The 23,593-nt window shown below is 34.8% G+C and overlaps 2 protein-coding genes across 2 annotated transcripts; both read left to right on the top strand.

Moving 5' to 3' along the window:
• Window positions 1-277: 277 nt before the first annotated feature.
• gkt (tyrosyl-DNA phosphodiesterase glaikit) lies at window positions 278-15,443 on the top strand. Its single transcript, XM_071596511.1, has 11 exons — window positions 278-519; window positions 595-702; window positions 786-1,319; window positions 1,415-1,517; window positions 4,345-4,467; window positions 4,564-4,659; window positions 6,655-6,825; window positions 7,276-7,570; window positions 9,206-9,321; window positions 10,319-10,559; window positions 15,127-15,443. The coding sequence occupies exons 1-11, from the start codon at window positions 513-515 to the stop codon at window positions 15,265-15,267; spliced, it is 1,935 nt and encodes a 644-aa protein (XP_071452612.1). The 5' UTR covers window positions 278-512; the 3' UTR covers window positions 15,268-15,443.
• A 5,234-nt stretch (window positions 15,444-20,677) lies between these two features.
• Window positions 20,678-23,228, top strand: LOC139697865 (hemolymph lipopolysaccharide-binding protein-like). Its single transcript, XM_071596721.1, has 3 exons — window positions 20,678-20,952; window positions 21,444-21,707; window positions 22,893-23,228. Exons 1-3 carry the CDS (start codon window positions 20,691-20,693, stop codon window positions 23,066-23,068), a joined length of 702 nt encoding a protein of 233 aa, XP_071452822.1. The 5' UTR covers window positions 20,678-20,690; the 3' UTR covers window positions 23,069-23,228.
• The last annotated feature ends 365 nt before the right edge of the window (window positions 23,229-23,593 follow it).

Below are 23,593 nucleotides of genomic sequence, written 5' to 3'. Positions count from 1 at the left end.
AGGGCTCAGGCACTTCGTAACACTCACATGTTTCGAATGAATTATATTGATGATTAATCTGGATCAATCTAGTATACTGCATCTATTCCGGCCATCGGCAATGGAAAATGCACTTAGGATGCATCATGACACATATATGTACACCATTTTTACCATATCCGATATAGTACTCCCAGTATTCATACTCGAAGAATCCGGCACACCATAGTAGAATAACATTGGGCGCACCGAGCGCATGACATAAAACATATGAGTGCGTGTTGTCGTCGTAGTTCAAAATTGTTTTGAAACGTTTCGGGTACTTGCATGTAAACATATGTCCTCCCTTCTTTCTACCGACGGGTCGCGAGTTGTTAAGCTATAAGTGCGGGTTAGGGGATTTTACTTGAGTTTGTTCTTTTTACATCTCCGATTGAAAAATATTGATATAGAACAATTATAATATTTATTGCTAAAGTTGTTTGGTTGTAGCGACCGGAATTTTCAGCTTGACTGATAACCTGATTTAGGTCATGTCAGGTAATTTAGGTGATGTTTCATTAGAAATAGATCTTAAGTATTCCTATTATTGTTTTCCTTACTCATTACCCGTAGCCAATCGCGGAAGATCCAGGCCATGTATTTCAAATAAGGAATGTAACTATGGCGAAGACTGCTTTCGAAGAAACCCAGTGCATTTTAAAGAGTTTTGTCATCCTCACCGTAAGTTCATGACATCATAGTCATCAGAAGATCATAGTATTTTATTACGAAAATTGTGGTTAATATAATCTTCATTTTGTTAGTGGAAGCCTTGTTGGTGGGACAGAAAGGAGATGACATTTCTCTGCCTAGGGGGTACAAATCTTCGATGGATTCCTCCGTAATTATTGAGCAATTAAAAATATTGTCGTCTATAAAAGCAGAAATGAAGCTGTTACCGGCCAAAGACCTTGGAAATAATACTGATAATACTAAAGAAGAATCAAGGAAAACAGCCAAAGAGTCACAGAGTCAGAGATATTCAGACCCAAGTGGTACAAAGATTCGAACTTCACAAGAGAGTGTGGGAATTGTTTCTAACACATCTGAGCTAGAAACACAGAAGAAAAAATTACATCTGGCAGTGGATTTAGAAAATAAGAAGAGATCACCACCAAAAGCAACCCCTACTTCTCCGGATAAAGTAGAACCCGAGATAAAGAAAAGAAGAACTGATGTTAATATTCGTGGAACATTTATGGAGAAATGGGAAAGTTCGCAGCCCTATAACTTTTTCTTGACTGCAATTACTGATTCGCCTAGGACGCATGCAGAAAAGCTTACGGTTAAATTTAAAGGTCTGTGGCATCAAATTTCTCTATTGGAAATAACAGTTTTCATGGAAAATTTCTATTGTGAGTTATATATTAACATTTTTAATTTTTTTGCATAGACTTATTAGATTCAAGTTTGGGGACAGTGGAATCATCTTTGCAAATCAATTTCATGGTGGAATTAGAATGGCTGTTGGGGCATTATGAAAGGGCAGGAATCAGGTACTAACCCATCTATCAACGTACATCTGTAATCTCATCTCAGGTGCCCTACATTTTGTCTTTTAAACATTATAATGTTGTTAGTACAATAAGTCATCCCATTGTCAATGTATTATATTTAATGATATTCATTTTCCCAGTGATTATCATTATAGATATAAGGCACATCATTAAACATATGAAAATTTAAATATACCTACACGTACTGATTGATATCCAGCTTTATTGGTCCATGAATTCCTGAATACTATAGAAATAGTTGCTCAGTTATAAAGTGAATAAGGCGTTTTTTTGGTAAAGGTAGAGTAAATTAAGACTCTGTTTTTTAGGAGAAATGATTTTTCTTCAATTCTGCATACTTCTGCTCTCCCTTCATTCTGCTCAACATGCCTATCCTACTTGTTCCTCATTTTCTTGATGTTCTCCCCTCTATCACAGTCTTCTACATTCCATCACCAATCCAAATGCTCTGCATCCACCTTTCCTGCCTCCTGTGAATTTCTCCCAACTTTGTTCGCTCCTCCACCATGCCTAGTAGGTACTTCTTTGTTTGTTTTCCTTTGCTTAACTTTTTATTCTTTCATTCTACTCTATGTTTAAAAATTCTTCACTCTGCACTTATCATCTTGCTTCAATGACCACGTTCCTGCACGATACGGAACCCTACTTTGTGCGAATGATTTCACTAAACGTTTCTTAACATCCTTACTCCACGTACCTGTCATCAATTCCCTCCTCTTTGTAAAAGTTTCTTGCCTAATGGAATTATTATTCTTATTTTCCTACTACTTATACTATCTTGTTGAAAAACACTGCTGAGGTAGGTATATTGTTCCATCTGCTATGGTATGACTGAAAAATCCAGAGCTCCAACGGCCGGTAGATAGTCGTGGGCTAGCTCTCCGTGGGCCAAGTTCAGTTAACTATGGTTTTGTTGTATTATTTTAACATTCATCTCTGGCTGACAGCATAACTAAAGGTTTATCATCTGCCAACCAAACTGATGAATCATCCTTAGTTCTTATCTTCAGTTCTTCTATGTTTATTTAAGTGTTGTCAGAAAATATGTAGATTGATAATACAGATTCCAAAATTTTTAACACATCAATGTTTGATCATCGTGATAGTTTTTCATTTCTTAACCATAAAAAGTCCTAAAATTTCCTAATTCAATGGCACCTCTAGAGTATGATGGCATCTTATTATTATGTGATCTCTCTTTAAGTTTCAAAAATCCATTTCTTTCACAATCCCACAATGTGAAAGAGGTAAAAGCTGAATAGAGTACTCCTGTGTCATGAGGTTATAAGGGGAAAAAATTGGATGAGTTAGCTATATTTCCTGTGGTGGAAAGATTGTGTATGGAATTTATAACCTTAATTAATACTCTTTCTTACATATACATATCCGTCTTGCCACCACCTTTTGCTTAACGGGGCAGCAAAATATTCTCTGTAGAATTGATTCCCACTTCCTTTACCAATCTTTTTATTGGCATATGATCTGTTTTTCACAGTTGTATTCCTCGAGATCAAATGATTTGGTTGCAGAAAAATGAGAAATTTAAAAAAATGTTTATCACTACAGTAGAGCAGGGCATAATGGATGTTTTTATTATTATTACTTTTTATTTGCCCAGAGATCACAATACAAAAATACCAGGTGGGTGAAGTATGTACATGATATAAGGCACGTCAATGAGGAGCAAAGACACAGGCTCAGTTAAGATACATAAAAGAATAGATGCTCATAGTTACATAAGTGTTTGGTACAAACCCATGAACATCAGCTGTAACATGCACATACAATTTCAAATTCAGAAAAATCATTGATCACAAACATGAATCAGACCATTACCATTGCTAGAAACTAAAAGTATGAACTTACTGGTCGGGAATATTGTTGAGATATTCATCAACCGAGTAAAACATATTGCGCTGTAGATATCTTTTTAATTCATGCCTGAATGCAGCAGTTCCCTGTGTATCCTTGATACTTTTGGGTAGTTTGTTAAATAATCTGATGCCCATTTCATTGGGTCCTAATTTCAATGCTTCAGTTCTTATATTCCCATAATGGAAGTCATTCCTGCCTCTGGTGTAATGATGATGATAGGCAGAGTTAAGAGAATAGTTGCCGATGTTATTTTTTATATATAGAATTAAAAACATAATGTAGATGCATGGGAGTGGTAGCAAATTTAATTCACGGAAAATAGGCCTTTGTGTTCTATTGCTAGCACCACCCAAAACTTCATTTTCTGAATGAGTTAAATAATATTGACTCACCTATATATGTCGGTGTTAATCAGTACTGGTTTGTTTTTACTCCAGAAATTAGGTAATTAGGCTTCATGTCATAAAATCTGAAGAACAGTAATATAGAATTTGTAATCAATTGTGTTCATAATGATAACTTACATATCCCAACAAACAATTTCTAATCATTGAAAAAAAGTTTTGTATTAATTATTTAGGTTATACTATATTATTTAAAAAATTGGTATTCTACCATAAGAGGTCAGTTTTGGATGGACACAGACTGAGCAATGATACATTTCTTCGCCTCTCCAGCAAAACACCACCTAAGATCCGACACTACAATAAATCCTTCTTCAAATCCACGTTTCCTTCCAACCTTCATTTTGTCTACCATGTATCCCTTCCTCACATGCCTAACTATCCCCTCATTACAGTATTCAGCATCCCACTTTTGTTAAAAAATAAATCATCATGGCATAATTATTAAACATTGTCGCTTTGGCTCTTTGATGGAATGAAAAGTTGTCTTTTAAGTTGCCATTATGGCCTGCTCTCTTCCTTTTCAGAACTAAGCCCCTGCTAATCATGTATGGTGTTGAAGATCCACCCCTGAAGGACAAAAGATTACTTGGTGAGAACATCAAAGCTTGCCATGTTAAGCCCCCGCATCCTTTCGGACATCATCACACGTAAGTAACAGTTTTGAAAGTTACATCATGTTCAAGTGTTTGAAATTTTCATTAGAGCTAATCATTGACCTGACTTTAAATTCTACCATTTTGCAGGAAGATGAGCATCTTCAAATACACTGATGGAAGTGTGCGAGTGATTGTTTCTACTGCCAATCTCATTGAATCTGACTGGGATAACCGAACACAAGGGTATATACTTTTTGTAAATAATAATAATAATTGACTATTTTCTTGAGGGACCGAGTGCGTTACAGTATATGAACTATATTTTGTTCTTTTATTTATACAACATTCCTTTTGACAAATAAATGCTGGTGAAAAACCTTTTTTTTATTCAAATGCTGAAACTTAGCAATAAAAACGTATCAGTAAGAACAAATTTATCTTAATATTACCAAAATTAAAAAATAGATTAACTAAATAGATTAGATGCAATTACATACTGCGGACTGATGTATGCACTTTTTTTACTAATGTGACAGGTCCAGTAAAACTTGCAGATGATGCATAGATAAATTAATTCATGTTTAATTTGTTTCTTTAAGCTATAAGTTAACTTATAAGCCTTCTAAAATTAATCTCAAAATTGTATCAGCAGACTAAGCTATACACAAGCCTGCAACTGTGAAAATTACCTACGGTAAGCATTAGAAGCAATACATCATTGGAATGTTCTGTATCAGCAAAATAGATAGACTTTAAATTTGACTTTTAGCTTTTTAAATTGTAGAATGTATATTATTTTATGCTAAATTGAAACTAAATACTTTCCTGGACCAATCTCAGATTTACTTCATCAATAAATTTTCAGTTTGGAGTGTGCATTGGTTGAATGAAAAACAGTGCTGGGATTTTCTAGATAAACTTTTATGAGTTGTCAAAGAAATATTTTTTTGGTCAATTATCTTGGAGTGAGTTCTAATCATAGCTTATTACAGCGATTCAGCATTTGCATAAAAGCTAAGAGGCAAGCTTGTCAAATATTTGGTTTAAGCATCTTGTTGTCATTATTGATTTTATGTCCATTGAAGCTTAAAGTCATACTATTGCCTGATTCCATTTAGAGTATTCATCCAGTACATGGCAAGAGGCTGAGAAAAGTTTCATCTGTCACGTCCAGTTGGTTTATTCAAAGGCAAGACTGATGCATTGAAAGTTCTCGTTAAATTGGAAAATGCCACTAAAATGTCCAGGTGGGGGGCCTGCAATCATTTTTGTGGCATTGTAAGAAAAATCATTAAAATGACCCTCTAATGGAAGGCTAAATTTTGGGATTCCTCTACATTTTAAACATGCCAGCCTTCCAGAACAGAGCATGACGAAAGCCTTCATATGAAGAAGTAATGCTAGATTCATGCTACTATAAATAATTTAAGATTGGGTGGGTTGAATGTCTATCCATTATAACTCTTTCTTACAACAATCCCTTTTGATTATTGATTGCAACCTTTTCTATGAATGGCATAGGGGAATAATTGAATACTATGCATTTAGTTGTGTAGTGCATAATGAATTTTATCTTTCACCATGTTAAGAAGTTCCCCATTGCTAATTCATTTCAAGGATGTATAAAATATATAGTGATGATTTTGTAGCCCTCCTCTATTACCATTGCAGTTGAAACTTTAAATTTCATTAAATGGTAACATTTTTGAGTTCAATTGTAAAAACGTCCATACACTCAATAGAAAATAATAATGATAATGAGTTTCAAGATTACACCAGAGTACAGGAGGCAGAAGGACCGTAAGGGATATTTAGTAGGGTCAAGCATATCTCATTCATGAAATTTGAAATGAGTCAGCAAGGCAGATATTTGACAAAATATTTTTCATGAAACTATATTTTTAAAAGTGAGTTTAAGATAAATGAAAAATTCCATTCATTCTTTGATTTTCTCCATTCATTATTCACCGCAAGATGTCTTTTGGCCACATATCATTAATAGTAGTCTACCATATGATCCTTGAAAACACTTATCTGATCTAAGTTGAAATAAAACCTTTTTTGTTTGCTATCATTAAAGTATTGAGACATTTTATTTTTTATGAATTTAGAAATAGCGAGGTGAGGTTAACCAATTTTATATATCAGTGAAAACCTTATAAACTGACCAGGGCGATTCTAATAGAATATCACTCAGTGGAACTCACCAGTAACATGTTCCCTTTCCTTGCATTTTAGTGTTTGGATAGGACCTAGGTGCATGCCACTGCCTACAGGTGCCAATACCAATGATGGGGAATCTACGACAAACTTTCGAACTGATTTAGTTCGCTATCTGAGTGCTTATCGGTTGTCTATCTTACAAGAGTGGATTGGCACCCTACGTAAAATAGACTTCTCTCCGGTGAGGTAAGTTTATGATTGGCTAGAATATGTGTCACCAAATGAGAATAAGTTATAACCGCATGATTTCAATGCAAGATATTTAAAATGACATTTAACTGATTTCAAATCAGATCAATTGTAAATCATTTTTAAAGAAATATTCCTCTCTTCATGGAAGTGCTGATTTACATGCAATGGATGGATATCACTACTTTGTGCTTTGGCTGTTTTGTAACTATTTGTAATTAATTGAGAATTGACTTGTCCCACTTTTGAAAAACCTCATGATCTGGAAGGAAAGCCACAGGGCATTAGAAGTTCAAATCAAGTTTGTACAATTTTTTCACTTTTGTTTTGTAATCAGCTGGCAGAATAAAATGCAAATATTAGTTTTTTGGCTCAGTTTCTCAGCTACCCCAATGATTAAGTTCTCAATCATAATTAATTGCTCTTACTTTAATCCTTAATCAATAGGGTATGCTTTGTGGGCTCTGTGCCTGGCTCACATAAAGCCCCAGACTTCAGGCACTGGGGGCATATGAAGGCTGGTCAACTCCTCCGAACACACTGCTCTCGAGTTTGTCGAAATGAAAGTGGAAGTGAGCGAGATATGAATCCATGGCCCTTGGTAATCCAGTGCTCTTCCATTGGCTCCCTAGGGGCCAATTCTTCAGCCTGGGTGTGTGGGGAGTTCAGGTCAAGCCTCTCAGAAACTACAGGAGCCACTCTAGGAACTGTCCCTAACCTCAAACAACCAAGTGTTAAAGTTGTAAGTTGTGTGTCGCTAAAATTTCAAAGGGTGGTAGAATTCATTCTTATGTGGCATATTTTTGACAGTGGACATGATTAAAAATATCCTCAGGCTGATTTTCACTCCAGTAGCCCAAGACAAGAGTTGCTTATGTGCAGTATTGCAATATTTCGTGGGGGATCGGGATGGTGTGGTGGCTAATGTACTGGCTTCCCACCCAGAGAGCCCGGGTTTGAATCCCGGCGGTGGCAGATATTTTTCAGCGGTATCTTAATCCCTACTTAATGTGCTCTGTGGGGGGCCCTTTGATACACCATCTGTCAGATGGGATGTTAGGCTGTGGACCTTGGCGTCTTTCATTAAGAGTATGCCAATACCGATGCCGGGTTTCTCTCCATCCTTCATCCTTTCCTGTCCATCCCTAATGGCGCAAATGACTTCAACTGTTGGTTGCCCCTCCTAAAACTACTAATGCTTCAATATTTCATCTCCAACTAACCTGATATGTCATACATGTCCTTGAGTAATTGAAAATATATGCATTATATTGGAAAACTTTGCAATACTCCAAAAGTTTATGCCCTGGTGTATCTTCTAAAGGTATCTATATCTAAAATATTTCATCCACAGGGTGTTTGAGAAAGTTAATGCCAGATACATATGTTGTATGTCATACAAGAATATGTCTTAATGAACATAGTATCAAATGCTTCCTTTTGAACGTATCAATAAATTAACTTGTGGCTGTACATTCTGCTTCTGAGATGATTGACGCTCCTACCTCACTTTGGCATTAACCATTAATTAATTAAACCATTCAGGACTAGGACTAGCTCATGAGCCAGGATGGCAATGAGATAGAGGAGAAGATATTTATCATGCATTTTATCTCCTGGTGTCTAAGTACAGTATGTGTTTATCAGTACAAATGAGAAAAATAATGCATAGTGATATAATCAACGCCTAGAAATAGTCAATTCCACCATATTGTATACTTAGATCCTTTTTACTGCCAAACTCAAAGTAATATCTACTATCTTGTGATTACTCTTTGAGAATTTCTATGCCTTCAATTCCTACTCTCTCTTCCTCCTAATTTTCCTTGGGCCTCCTCCTTAACTCTCATTTTTTCTCCTACAATTATGTAAATCAAACTTTATTTATACATGGTGTGGGTTATTAGCTATCAATGAAGTGTTTATTGTTAGTAAATTGTTATTTTTCCAATTAAATTGGGGTGATGCCATTTTAGGACAATATAAATAAAATTTCAATCCATTGTGGAATTAAAGGTTAGTTCAATATTTTTTTGTGAATCCTCCAAGTGTGTAAAAATTTTACTATAGAAATTCACTACAAAAGTGCAGGTGATTGCTAGAGTTCTAATTCTCCAATTGCTATACATATAAGTTTATTGACTGTTTGAGAAGACCTACTAATGCAGGGAATAAAAATATATTGCCAGCTTAGGAGTTTATTTTATTAGAGCTTTTATTATCTTTATGCTTAGGTTGTTGTGCATAGGTGTTTTGTTGTGTAGTTATTTGTATATTGACAAAGTGCAAGCCTATGATGTTGACCATTGTGAGAATTTTTTTGATGACTGTGATCAAGTAGGAAGGAAATCGGAGTAAACTTTTCTTATTTTCTCAGGTTTATCCAAGTTTGAAAAATGTTGCCCAAAGTCATGATGGTCTCCTTGGTGGTGGATGTCTTCCATATTCAATGAAAACTCATGTTAAACAAGAGTGGTTGACTGATTATCTTCAGTAAGTTTTAGAAAATATTGTTATTGCAAAGTACTTAGTCCTTTTGTTTCCTTGCCCATTATTTTAGGATGCCTTATCAGGTTCATCAAATGTTCATTTGATTTATAGCAATTCCAGGGAGCAATTAACTACTGAAAGGCTATGTTATCACTCAGTTTGTAAATTTTATGTATACACTGCTCATCTAAAAATTGCAACCATTATTTCAATCTTGACAAGTTGATTTTGGTAAGTTCTTCAAATGTTTTGGAAAAAATAAATTAAGATTCTTTTCATACATGTGTCCTTTTATTACTTGCATTGCCTTCATTTAAGATTTTGTGGAGGAAAAAACTGCTGATGCATACACCAAAATTTGGTTTCTTTTGTGTGCTGTCTCTAATATAATTTCACCTGTATTCCTATGCTCTATTAATAATTTATTAGTTCCAAAGTGTGAGTTCCAAACAGATGAAGACATGTAATCTGTATGAAAATTTAACAAAATTATCTTTATTAGAATCAATTGAGAACTGAATATGATATTTTGATAAATAGATATGATATTTCAGATGTTGATATTTCTTCTTATGATATTTTGATAAATAGACTATTTCAGAAATATGTGTATGCTTCAAATGAAGTTGGTCATGAGTTTGGAATGGAATAGATGGATTAGTCTAGTCATGAGTAACCTTTTTATAAAAATCTTGTATTGTAAAAGAACACTTTATGTGGTTGTTATCGAGGGACAACTAACAATAACTCCTCAGTGAAACTTTTCTTTCCTACATCTCTATTTACACTATTACCATGCAAGCTACCATGGGGGGATATGGCAGGGGGTGTTAGGTGACTATCCATTAGAGTAATTATTGATTTTTTATCATAAATTATGTTTGCTATTATTGTGATCTCCAATTTGACTGGGGAAAAGTGATTCCTTTTCTCAATTGGTTTTGTAGTGTGTTTCCTTTAATTAATCACTCTGGTCTCACCCAACGATCATGCATTTCAGTCACTGGAGGAGTGAAGAGAGGTATCGGTCTCGTGCAGTTCCGCACATCAAATCCTATCTTCGGTGGAGCCCAGGACAGGGAGGGGGGATAAAGGGTGCTCAGCTTGCATGGTTCATCCTCACCAGTGCCAACCTCTCAAAGGCTGCTTGGGGATCACTGAACAAAGCTGGTTCCAGTCTATACATCATGTCTTATGAAGCAGGTGTCCTCTTCCTGCCTCGATTTTTCAAATCGGAAGAGGTATGGTTGAAAGCACTCTCCTAAATTACATATATCTTTCCTGTATACAAAATAGTACTGTCACAACTTATATTAAAAATCCTTTTCACGTTAGTTAGTTAGTAAATCTTCCCAATTATAGTGCTTTTGAGTCTATTTAAAAATCCATATGATTCATGAGTAAGTTTGTCTTTGCATCTGAAGAGGAGGTAAATTTTACTAGTCAAGTGCTTTAACCAATTAAGCTAGCCGGGCATTCTCTTGCTTTTGCATGAAATTATAGTACGGTCAAAATTTAGGCTAAAGTCATAATGCAAATATTTTCAAGGGTGCATTACAAATGTGAAATAATATTTTAGTTTTTCATAATTATTTTGAATCATTTCCATGCCTGCCATATTTCCTTGGTCAAACTGTGTGAAAATGAAGATTTTTGAAAACATATATTCTTTGATATTTCTTTGGGTCAACCTCTCCGGGGAATTTGAAGAAAGGAAAGGAGATGCAAATTGTTGAAATGGATTTTTCCTTTTTCTGGGTCTAAGTTCTTGGTACTAATGATAATCTTCTCTGGGGGATGCAATAACCACTCCTACTTATAACAGTGAGCATGTGTTTACAATGGCTTATAATGATTTATTGGTGAGTGCATTAGAAAAGAAGTGTGGTATTTAATTTATTAATTATCATTCTATTTTACGACTTAATTTGGGCAAGATCAAGGCTTCATAGTGCCTTCTTCCACCTAACCCCTAAAGATTACATTGAAGACAATTATGTACTAGTTATGGGATGAGAATCAATGTAAACAAAGGTTTGAGGCTTTCAAGAAGAAGAAAGTCTAAGTTAAACATTAAAGTAAGAGGGCAAAAACTAGAGTAGGTGGGAGAATATACCTATTTTGGAAGTGTTTTGGACAAGAAAGTTAAAGTAGCAGGGATGTAAGGAGTAGTGTGCTAGACAAAGAAGCTTTCACGAGGATGGAGTTGATGACAGAGACTTAAGAGTTAAGTTTTTATGAAAATATTTTATACGGATTATGGTTTTGTAAATCATGGAAACTTTGTTGTGGGAAGAAACCTGATAAGCATACATTAGAGGCTTTTGAGGTATGGGTGTGGAGAAGAATTGGAAAAGGAAAAATGCACAGAAAGGAAAACAAACAAAAAAAGTATTAGGCACATTGGGAGGAGAGAGGAAGCAGAGAGGGTCGCCGGGAGAAACCCATAGGAGGTAGGAAAGGTGAATGCCGAGCATTTGGATTGATGATGGAATGTTGAAGACTGTGATATAGGAAAGGACGTAATGCTAGCATGGTTGGGGGAGGAAATGGATAGGTATGTTGAATAGTATGAAGGGAGACAGAAAGTATGTGGGTTTGGAGAAGGGTGAGATTGTGTAGGGTTGGGTTGAGACTCAATGCAAAGCTCATAATTTAAGCAGTGTTCAATCTATGCCCATCCAAAACCTATCCTAAATGATAAACTATCAAATGAAAAAATAAGACAAATATATTCATCAAGAATGCTTGCACAGGTGTACTTCTTCAATGGCATTTGAGACAATTGGAAACAAAGAAAAGGGAAACGTTCATTCTTAATTGAGCTGCTTCAAATTTCCACATTCAGTTTAGATGGTAGTCATCAATGCCATATAGACCAGCGCTGAAAAAGTATAGATAAGCAACATTTACTATTCATCAGTAAGATGGCTTTCTTGGATCATGGAAAGGGAAATTAAATTCAGGTTGACTTCTCTAATGTTATGACAGTCAACATGTGAGCATATATGAAAAGAGGTGGTAGGATACTGCATGACTGATATTCTAGGTTTTATCTAAGAAAATATGGGGTTGTGCAAATAATTGATCAAAATCCAAAACACTTCCAAGATGGTTTACTGTTAAATATTTTACGTCAGTTGAATTATTTTTCACTATTTCTGTGTAGCATATTTTAATCTAGTTGTAAAGTGATAAATGTAGATGTAATCTATTAATGTAAACTGTTTGAAACGTTTTTAAATCACCTAAAAAACACCATACCTGGTGACTGATCTGGGTAACATCATGAGGGTATTTCATTTTAATTTATGAGTAAATTGATTTCAAAATGTTGAATGATAAAAACTGAAATCTATTGAATATTGAGCAGAAAGAGGAAATACGCAATATATAGATGTGAATGTGGGGAACTTGTTTTGAAGTTAAACATTATCATTTCAAATCTAATGATAACGGTAAATGATTTGAGGATGACAATGAAAAGTAAAGCTTCTTAATTTTTTCTTGGGACACCTTAGTGGTTTGTTAAATATTTACAGATTACCTGCATTGCAGTTGGCATAGAACAGCTAATGTTTTACTTAAATTGAAAATCTGTAATTTCTATAAGAGGAGTTGGAATTCCAATTTTTCAGTATTGTGACTATTTTATGTATTATTCAATATGCTTGCATACACAATTTTATGATGCTCATGTTCTATATTTTGTTATAATCCTAGGAGATGTTTAGTTAGCAAACTTAAATGTGCACTTTTAAAATGGAACCTCATAATACATGCATATATGAAAAGAGGTGGAAGGATACTGCATGACTGATATTCTAGGTTTTATCTAGGAAAATATGGCTTCCACAATCTTTCTCATAAAGCAAAACACTGGTTTAGTGAAACAACTTTTTGCATATTGATTGATGTAAAATACGATTATGTATTCTCAGCCAAAAAAAAATAAATTATGTATAAGGATTAATTCCAGAAAATTATCTATACATTGTTCAGGATTGTGGATCATGTTCACCTATTCTTCTATCGTGGGATGAAGCAACCAGGAATGCAAACTCGATTTTTAAAATCAAAAAGAATCTAAATAAACTGTTAACTATTTATGATTCCTTTTTACTAGAAAGCTGTCTAGAGACATGTTTTCGCTGATGCTTCAAAATTTGGTAAAAATGCAACTCAGAGTGACCATTAAATAAATTTATGGCATGCATCATCACTGCCTTATTAGGGCAATGCCTCATATGCCTGGTACAATGCAATACTCTCTGATTACCTCTACATCTCATTTAGCTTGCTGTTTTCGACATAACACTTCTTTAAGGCTTGTGGAGTTTCTGAATGGTAAACAAGCTGGGGTTTGATTTTCGAATTGCTACTCACATTGGTGCAAAATAGCAGCATAAGACGGCCTTTCATTGCCTTATGGTTAGGCAATTCATTCTCTTCATTATGCTATGTGCACAAATATAGGTTTGCTTTGACATCTTCTTCCCGAAGAGAACTGTCTAGTCACAATAAAAATATGTTGTGGCTGGTAATCCTCTGAATATATGAGCTTTTTGAAGTCACTGATCAAGTTCTCTGCTGCCTTTGACTCAGAGCATGCTGCTTCACCATACCTCACAATGCCATGGATGATGGTTCTTCTTGCTAACTTCTTGAACCACACTCGGCTCCCCTTGATTACTTGTTCTGCTGTTGATGATCCTGACATCTTATTAATGAGGTCGGCAAATATCACTTTCCACTTTTCATAAAATTTTATTCTCTTTTATGGTGTCGAATTGCAATTGCTTTTCGTTTATGCATATGAGAATCAACCTTTTAACATCATTAAGAATACATAGTCATTGGGTAGATACTCAAGTCAATCTATTTGAAGCATCTATCTCCGTAGTCTTGTCCGTGTTCTTGAAGAAAATAACTATCAATCAATGTTGACCAATTGTTGATGTGCATACTAGGTCAGCCATACTCACACCTTGTTCCCAATTTTCAATGATTTTACTTTTCATTTCTACTATTATTTTATTCTGTTATAGCTTTCTTCTCATGGATTTTTCTTTGGAGTCAATTTTAAAACGATGCACAAAATATTATTAAACTTAACCCAAAAAATCACTATTAATATGTTTGAACATAAGTATGGAAAAATGTGTGATTCACTGGCAACACTGAGATGACAGTGGAACGAGTGCTAGAGACAAACTGCACTAGCGGGCACTACTTAAATCTGGGAGTTCCCCTCTTCTCGTCTCTAGTTATGCAAAAAGCCACTCATTAAGCTAGTCATTTTCATGACCAATATTTGTGTTCGTTAAGAAACTCAATCCCTGTGCAAGGTGCTCGTTAAGCAAGATTCCACTGCATTCCACTCTTGCATCAGACTTCAATTTCACAAAACCCTTGATTTTGCTTGCTATTTTTTTAAGTAGGGGCCTAGAAAACATTACTTTGAGGTAATAAAAACTTCGTTGCAATTTTCCACAGTTTTAACTGTGGAAAATTGCAACGAAGTTTTTATTATGTCTCGATTCCACAACATCACACCTGACTCTTCACTTTTCGTACCTTTTATTACTTTGAGGTTTTGATGTTTTTAGATTTTATTCTGATATCTGTTATTGTGGGAGATTACTACACTGGTGATCATATTCCTTCATATCGCCAATAAACTTAATATCTTATCCCATTCTAACTAAAACAACTTCATCTTCTGAAACTTACTGTTAAGAAGCTTGAATTTCCCATATCCTGTTATTAGTTTGATTCGAGTTTTGACTTTTATGACTCTATTTTCAGGGTGAAAAAAATGGTTTGCAGACATTCCCATTATCAGTGGAAAGTGGCCATAAACTTCCTCCATTCCCAATACCTTACGACCTTCCCCTTACACCATATGGCCCTGGAGACAAGGTGTGGACCATGGAGAACCTCATGTGATAAATATACTCGTATATGCCTTGTGTTCCAATAAATTATTCTCCAATGATTAATTTCAAATGTAAGATTCTATTTATTTTGGAATGCATGTATCTAAATGGTTTTATAATGTCACATTAAAGTTTTTATAAAGACATTGTAGTCCAATGAAATTAGAAAGAACAGCAAACCATTTCCCAAACCAGGTACAAAAAAACCTAATAATAAGTTGGCAAATCATAATTCTATATTATAATAACATTCATTGTAACAAATTTGCATATAAATTATGTATTTGTTATATAATAATTTCACTGACTGTTCAATAATTATTATAAAATTCCACTTCATGAATTCACTTTATGGCAAAAGCCTAAGTTTATAGGTATCTAAGTAAACTGTGCAGGGGCTCCCAAACTTTGAATAGTTCCTTTAAAAGCCCCAACATTTTGGAGATTAAGAGGACGCCTTGATAACATAAGTGGCTAAAGCACTCGACTGGATATTGAGGGATCTGGGTTCAAATCACAGTCAAGGCGAATGATTTTTAAACTCTGAAATTGTTGCTTTGAATTCCATTATTGAATTTTTCCCTAAAAAAAGGCATGTTTAAATGAAAACTTTTAAAAGCATGCCACATGATGAGTTGATGGTTGAGTTCTGAAACACAGCCATTAGAAGTAACTCTTTTGCATGGCACATGTACCAAGAAAGCTTAAGTCTGACTTGTAGCACAATGAGTGAGCACCTGCAGACACATGGCAGTACGTTGAAGATGGCAGATGTGGTGGAAAAGCCATCCAAGCAGGATCAGTGAGTGGTATTTCAGTTTTTAATAGATGCAGGATGTTAACCAGTGAAGATTCTTCAGAGTCTGATTGCTGGGCACAGAGAGAAGTGGTCATAAAAGATGACTAAAACCAATTCAATCCATGATGGTCATGAAGAAACACATTAGTGACATTCCACTTAGTGCACAATTTTATGGAAAATAGTATGACCACATAAATAGACAGAACAATCAAAGCATCCATGATTAAGGCAAGTTGCTGTATATTGTGGCAGGAGATGAAATGTTTTGTCACCACTTGGAACCTGAAGGAAAATCCATCTGCATGCAGTGGAAGCATGCTGGCTCACCCAAGCTAAGGAAAGTCAAAATGGTTATGTCATCTAGAAAGGCTATGCTAAGTGCATACTTTGACATTCATGGGGCCCATATTTCTGGAGTGTAAGGATCAATGCCCCAAAGTATTCACAAACACTCGATTTGCATCAGTCTAAGGCCAAGTAACCCAATGTGCTGTCTTCAGGAATTGTGATTATTTCTTATGCATGGTGTCATGTCTAGAAGGTTATTAATGGAAGAAATGGGAGGCCCTTGAAAATCCTGCATATAGCCCAGAGATGTCACTTTGATCTTCTTGGACTTGCAAAGATATTACTGAAGAGACAAAGATTCAACATTAACTAATATTCGAAGGACTGATTCAATCAGCAAATGATACCTTTCATTGTGAATAGAATTCTCTGCCTACCCAAACAGCAGGATATCTGTTGGACCATGGAAGACTTTCTGAGTAAAATTACATCCACTGTTTCATTTAATGCTACTTTTCTATTTGCTTGTGTTTTATCTTTATCTTATTCCTTTCCCAATGACCTAGCATCTCAAATATATTTTATATGAATATCCCCCACAGGTGTGTTACATTCCAGGAAGATGGAATCATTATTTTATTAGTATTATTGTTAGTCTACAGGTTAGGAAAGTTTTTGATGAACTCATGCTACCAAATGTCACAGCGACTATGCCGTCATGTCTCAACAAAGCACGGCCTAACATACAGCACTACACTAAGCTCCTCTTCAATTCTGAATACTTTATTCTATCAAGATCCCTATCTTTCCATTTCCCCTTGCACTAACCTAATATATCCATATTTCCTCTACCAATTTCTTCCTTTATATTTTCTAATTATTCTACCGTGAACATCATTCTAACTTTCCTTGTCCTTAGAGAATCCTGCCGCATATTGGGAATTTTTTATTACTCAGTGTTTCATTCATCTTACTGAGAAATTTATCAGGGGCTGACGACATTCTGAATACGAAGAACTATATGTTGTGACAAAAAATGTGCAGTATGCAGTGGCATATTCCAAAAATCTTATATGCATAAAATCTCTGCAAAAACCTTTAATTACAGGCGTCTGACATTTCTGGCTTCGTACAGAGAAGGCCAGTCTTTATTGTCCTAAAAGTTAATGAACTTATCAGGGGCTGACGACATTCTGAATACGAAGAACTATATGTTGTGACAAAAAATGTGCAGTATGCAGTGGCATATTCCAAAAATCTTATATGCATAAAATCTCTGCAAAAACCTTTAATTACAGGCGTCTGACATTTCTGGCTTCGTACAGAGAAGGCCAGTCTTTATTGTCCTAAAAGTTAATGAACGTAAGTAAGTAGTAGATATAGCTAACCTTAAACATAAAAATCTCTATTTGGAAAAAAATGATGCTAATTTCTTCTATGTTATCATATGACAAAGACAATTCTACATGCTGCACAGTCAAAGGGTTCAGAATAACTTGAGCCCATCATTTATTAAATGTAACACCATTAATAAAGGTAAATTAGGGTAAGGTTAAATTTAGGTGTGTAAGCTTTAAAATTAGAAAAACTCATTATCCCATAAACATTCAATTTAATGGAAATCTGGCACACTTCCATGAGGGGATAACTACTTTCAATTTTTTACTCACTCTAAGCTTTTGCTACAATCTTCTCATTTCACTATCACTTCTGTTATAACAATGAAATCCCATTACAATATTAATAATAATATCTTGTCAGATGATTTCACTAATTCTCCTACTAAACTTTTAGATGCTAAAGAATAGATGATTTTGGTTCTATGATCAACACTGCATTTTTGCCAAGACCAATTTAACTAATGGTGATAAAATTACATAGTCTCTTATGGCATACATACTTACAAGTGCCCTACATGAAGGATAGAGTTAGCTGTATCAGTTCCCTCCTATTCAACAAGACCAAAAAGGACTGAACTAGTCGAAAAATGATCTTTTTTCTGAATATACGAATTCACATAATTCAACATTTGCTTCTTTTTACATTATATTAAAACATTATAAAGGTTATAATGCATCATCATCTGCTTAATATTTATATAGATCAATTCGTACCACAGATATTATAGTTGCCACCATTTTCAAAAAGTAAAAATTTATAAACACTCAGCGGTTTGTTCAACCAAACTTATAGTTTCAAATATGCCATAATTCATCAAGGGATTCCGAATGATATGACAAAAAAGTAATACTATTTTATGACTTATGATGCTTTTGCAACTACTCCAAAACTACCATTATCCTTATTATATCCGTGAATTATTTATCTTGTTTAATTTTCATTCCCATCAAGTCAAGGACTTCTCTTGTATTAATCTTTAAAATAAAATATAAAAATTACATAATACATTTAGTTTGTGTCAGTCTGGATATGCCGGTGAAAATTGCCTTTATAAATATAGTCAAAGTGTTGTAATAAAAGTGAAAAAATTCATAAATTGAGCATTCATTTTTATGTTAAGCAGTCTAACATCACAAGTTAATGGACATGAACTAATGAAGCAGACGTGGGTTTCATATCTGCTTCCTTAGACACAAGAATTACATTGATTGAAAGGTTTTTAGATGATGCTGAAGAGAAACATAGAAAAATTGTAATGGATAGAAAGAAAAGTAGTTGCAAGCATGAGGCAAGAAGGAAGTTGGGTGAAATTCAAAGACGGTAGGTGGGAAAAGTTGAAGATTACAAAGGGAGAATTTTAATCAAGCTATGGAAGAGGGGAAGATTAAGCACGATGGATTTAATTGAGGGAGGAAGAAAATATATGGAGTTGAATAATTCTTTACTCTAGTGGTTTAGGATATCACTGATCCATGTTAAGCAGGGATTTGAAGTGCAGCAGAAGATCCATGAAAACCTACCATAACTGGTGGACTACAATTTATGTACCCTATCATGAGCGTACACATGCCCATGATGATATTTCTTATGTGTTTCCATTATTATAAGATTTATGTCCGCAGTATGTGAGCTATTGGCAAGGTAACCCTTGTCAGACAAGTTGAAGAAGCAGAGCCTCCCTCCCACCAATAGGACTAGCTAATAACCCACTGAAAGATATGAAATGGAGATTATTCATAGGACAATACTTTGTCTCAGAACAAGATCAGTAGCACCATAAAAGAAACCTTTCAGAAATAGAATATGAAAATAGGGCATAATCACACATTAAGAATTGACAGGTAAACATGAAGTCTTTTAATCGAAATAATCAAAATTACCTACGTCATGAAGATATAAGGTAGACGTGTACACCCTGGGCTACAAAGATGGGCAAAGGTATGATAATAATGGATGTTTCCATGCTTATATTGGAGTTGGTAAGATAAAAATTGGAAAAAATTTGCATTCCCCAGAAAACAATATGTATTATCAAACAAACTGAGATATTATATATTTGAAAAAGAAATTATGATGAATTTGGTGCTAGGGGTCTCGCAGTATGAAAAGTGACATTTGAATCCCTAGGGAAGTCTAAAATTGTACAATTGGCAAACGCATGTGCTCTTTCTATTTCAGCCATGTTCATTTATTTTCAATGCCATGGGTTTCTTACACACAATGACCGGTAAAGGTGAGATTCCACCTACCGGGACGTTTCATACTCATCCGTTCGGGGAGTCAATGAACATTTCAGAAGAATCAACAACTATTTTTATTCATTTGTATCTTCTAGCTATTATGTTGGTAAGGTGATTCTTTTTCAAGTTAAACCAAACTTATTTTGGCCTGAACCAAACTAAAAAAGTACAGTTGACCGTTTGGAAAATATAGCCGGAAATTGCATCAAAATGTCGCATTTGGTGAGATTAGTTATTTCAAAGCTCACCCTGGAATATAGTAAACTTGTGCACTGCACACAAAATTCTCTGCTACTGGGAAAGGGAACCAGTGGAATCAGAGTTACTGTAAAACATCCCTGGATGGATTCATACTCTCTCCAAGCTAACACAGGGACAGAGTCAACCAGGAAAATATGTCTTTAAATTTATGGAGAATTTTCGATAGTTGAGCAGTATTTCATAAAGATTAAAGTGACAGATTTTTTCAAAGTTGACCGGGTGACATGGTGTGATTTCTGAAAATAAGCTGTTCAAAGAATTTATCAAGGAGGTTAAAAGATCAGACACACCAAGTTCATGTGATTAGAATGACTTTTTGAGATTTTCCATTGCCCTTGAGGTTAAATTCCATAGTGATATTCGCATGTCATTCACTATAAAAGGTTGGAAAAATTTCTTTTGCATCATTCTTCAGTTTGTATCAGATACCATTATTACACAATGTCCAAGACATCAGTAGCCTTACTTTTAATCCTGTGGTTAACATCAACAATCACCTCTCAAGGAGTGACCAGTGCGGAGTTGAACAAGACAATTTCCCTTACTATTGCCAGTAGGAAAAACCAAACAGGCCACTTTATATCACAGGCAGCTGTGAACAGTGACGGCCATAAGGTCCCAAACCACTGGAAGATGGAAATATTGCAATCAAACTATGATCATTCTGGAATTCAGTCATTCCGGCTGGCTGCAAATTTTGTTGGTAAGTTGTATCATTCTTTCTTTACAATAAATATGAAAACTAAGTCACATTGGGGCCTGGGCTGGAGCCTTCCTGGAGTTGCTGTTGGTGCAGATCTTGGTGGTTGTAGCAAAATTCTGTTTCTACTTGAAAAGTTGGTGAACGCAATTTCAAGTTGAGGTAATTAGAATATAAATGTTGGCTAGCTAAAAGAAAATATCTTTTTCAAATTTTACTGGATTACAAATCATATCTTTGGGCATACTTTATTTGTGAACTATGCTAAGTTACAGCACCTTTGGATATCATTTAATTTAGCCAAGTAACAATCTATTCCACTTAATGAATATGTGCCCATGTGAATGAGAAGTTTGCTATTCTAATTTTGAAGCAGGTTGGAATGGTGACTATTTGCAGAACTACAAAAATGCATATTTCCCAATGCTTGTATTAACTGATTTTATTTTATCATAAAAAAGTGGTATCCCTAACTCATTATCTTTTCCCAACAGCTCCACCACCACTTCCAGCAGATTATCAGTTATTCCCAGGAGTTGGATATTACAAATTTCACACCACAGTTGCTAATGGATTTGAAGATGCATCCTTACAGTGTGCTATGGAAGGTGGCCATTTGGCTATATTAAATTCAGAATCTGAGCATCAAGTGTTACAGACCATGTTTGCAAGATACCCAGAGAGTCAATTAAAACACGTTTGGGCCTTTGTTGGATTTCATGATAGAGACAAGGAAGGAGAATTTTACACAATTTTTGGTGAGTGTAGTTGTTAAAGCAAAGTTACACCAATCTTTAGATTTGGAGAATCAATACAGAAGTAATGTTGTCCTACATGTTGTCAAATTTTCCAGATTGACATCATGAGCTTGTATACTTCCTCTTCAGACTAATTACTATACAATACAATGATCACTCTATAAATTTCAAAGAGTGGACATTCCACTTCATTTTCCTAGGCCTATAAAAATACAAGGGAAAGTGGTAACCCAGTGGGTAGAATGCTGGGCTACTGACTAGAGGGCCCAGGTCAGATTCCCTGGCAGTGCCTCCGGGAACCATCACCCTGTGTTTTTTTAGAGCCAGATCTTTCTAGGAAATTTTAAGAAGCATGGGGAAAGTATACTGTCCCTTCTACCCTAATGTATGAATTTCAAATGCTTTCTGGATTTGTTCCATCCAATCCTACCTATCAAAGCAACCTCTGGGTTGATAACTGTTTATAATCATATATTTGTATCCACTGGAAAACTTGCTGACATAAATTGCTCAATACAAATTTTATTTCAATGATGAGTCAATTGAATAGAAATAAAATTGATTTTATTGTCTTGGCACTATTTTTCATGGAATGGCTTGGTTGCTATAAAACATTCCTCCTCGTATGGAAATAACCACACTCACCATTAAAATATATGACAGGAACTGATAAATTAATTTTATTGAACTCAATTACGTATTTATAAGTGGTTTTACTAAGAAAAATAAAATTAAAGTGCAACTCAGGTTTGTTTTGCAATTATCTCCATTACTAAGAAAACATATTAATATTCATTCTATTTCATTATCAGCAGATAGATATTGTTCTTGAACTCCTTTTGTTCTCACAAAACCTATGTAAAGATATGTCTTTGTTACAATATGGCCAACAGTAACAATATGGCCAACTTTTACCTAACACTTTTCCAAAGCCAAAAATATCAAGTGCTCAGGAAATAATGTCTTGGCGCCTCTTACCAAATATTATTTGTACAAGTTTTACATCCCTTATTTTCATGTTTTTGATCCCAAGTTATTCACCCATGAGAGATTCCCTCTCTATTCCCTTTACATTCACCCTTCTATTTTACATATATTCCATTATGTATTACATAACATGAGAGGAATTAAAATATACTCAGCACATAATGAAGTACCTAATTGTTAATTCAATTCCTTTCTCAGGCCAACCACTTCAATCTAGTGGATTCACTCGTTGGTCCCATCCTGGTCAACCTGATGATGCAGGTAAAGCTGAAGACTGTGGCACTATTCATCGCAACGGTGGCATTAATGACTTTGGGTGCGGTGGAAAAATTCCATTTTTTTGCGAATATGACCTATCCTGGGCTGAATACTGATGTATTAAATATCAAGGGGAATTTTCATTCTGGGAATGACATCCCAGTATTCTACATTTATTTTCTCTATGTATGAAATGAATGATTTTCTCTGTGTGCCCTATATTTTACCATTGTAAAATCTTTGTATCAATAAAAAACCTTATTTATGAACCGTTGATCACTTGGAATGAATTCAATTTTTATAGTGAATAATTATCCTTTAAAAACACAAACTCCATTGTTTCACACTATTAAGAAAATTAGTGAAACTTTGCAATTGACAAACATTCCATGCTTTGCTCATGGCTCTTCATCATCTAGTTTTTGACATTGAACCAAATCTTTCTTTTAGGAGTTATTTAAAACAATTGAATACGGAGATCAGTATTTCAAACAAAAATAACACAATCAATTCCTTGCATTACACTACCCCTGCTATAAATGACCATATTAATATATGGTCAATGCATGGAAATGTACAAAAAGGTAAAATGACAGCAAGGAAATAAATGAAGAAGTACTTGGTATTGTGGGGAGGAGAGA

Source organism: Hetaerina americana, unplaced genomic scaffold (genome assembly GCF_022747635.1).
Source record: "Hetaerina americana unplaced genomic scaffold, ioHetAmer1.1.p SCAF_8, whole genome shotgun sequence".
NCBI classification, from domain to species: Eukaryota; Metazoa; Arthropoda; class Insecta; order Odonata; family Calopterygidae; genus Hetaerina; species Hetaerina americana.
Note: the sequence above shows the minus strand (reverse complement) of the source record. Positions and strands in the feature narration are given on the sequence as shown.

What these genes read in the sequence shown, in the direction of transcription:
- gkt (XM_071596511.1), top strand. An exon ending in TATGAAAGGGCAGGAATCAG is followed by an intron (nt 1,518 to 4,344) that starts GTACTAACCCAT and finishes CTTCCTTTTCAG; the next exon opens with AACTAAGCCCCTGCTAATCA. An exon ending in TGGGATAACCGAACACAAGG is followed by an intron (nt 4,660 to 6,654) that starts GTATATACTTTT and finishes CTTGCATTTTAG; the next exon opens with TGTTTGGATAGGACCTAGGT.
- LOC139697865 (XM_071596721.1), top strand. Translation starts at nt 20,691, where the DNA reads ATGTCCAAGACATCAGTAGCCTTACTTTTAATCCTGTGGTTAACATCA. An exon ending in GCTGGCTGCAAATTTTGTTG is followed by an intron (nt 20,953 to 21,443) that starts GTAAGTTGTATC and finishes TTTTCCCAACAG; the next exon opens with CTCCACCACCACTTCCAGCA. An exon ending in AGAATTTTACACAATTTTTG is followed by an intron (nt 21,708 to 22,892) that starts GTGAGTGTAGTT and finishes TTCCTTTCTCAG; the next exon opens with GCCAACCACTTCAATCTAGT.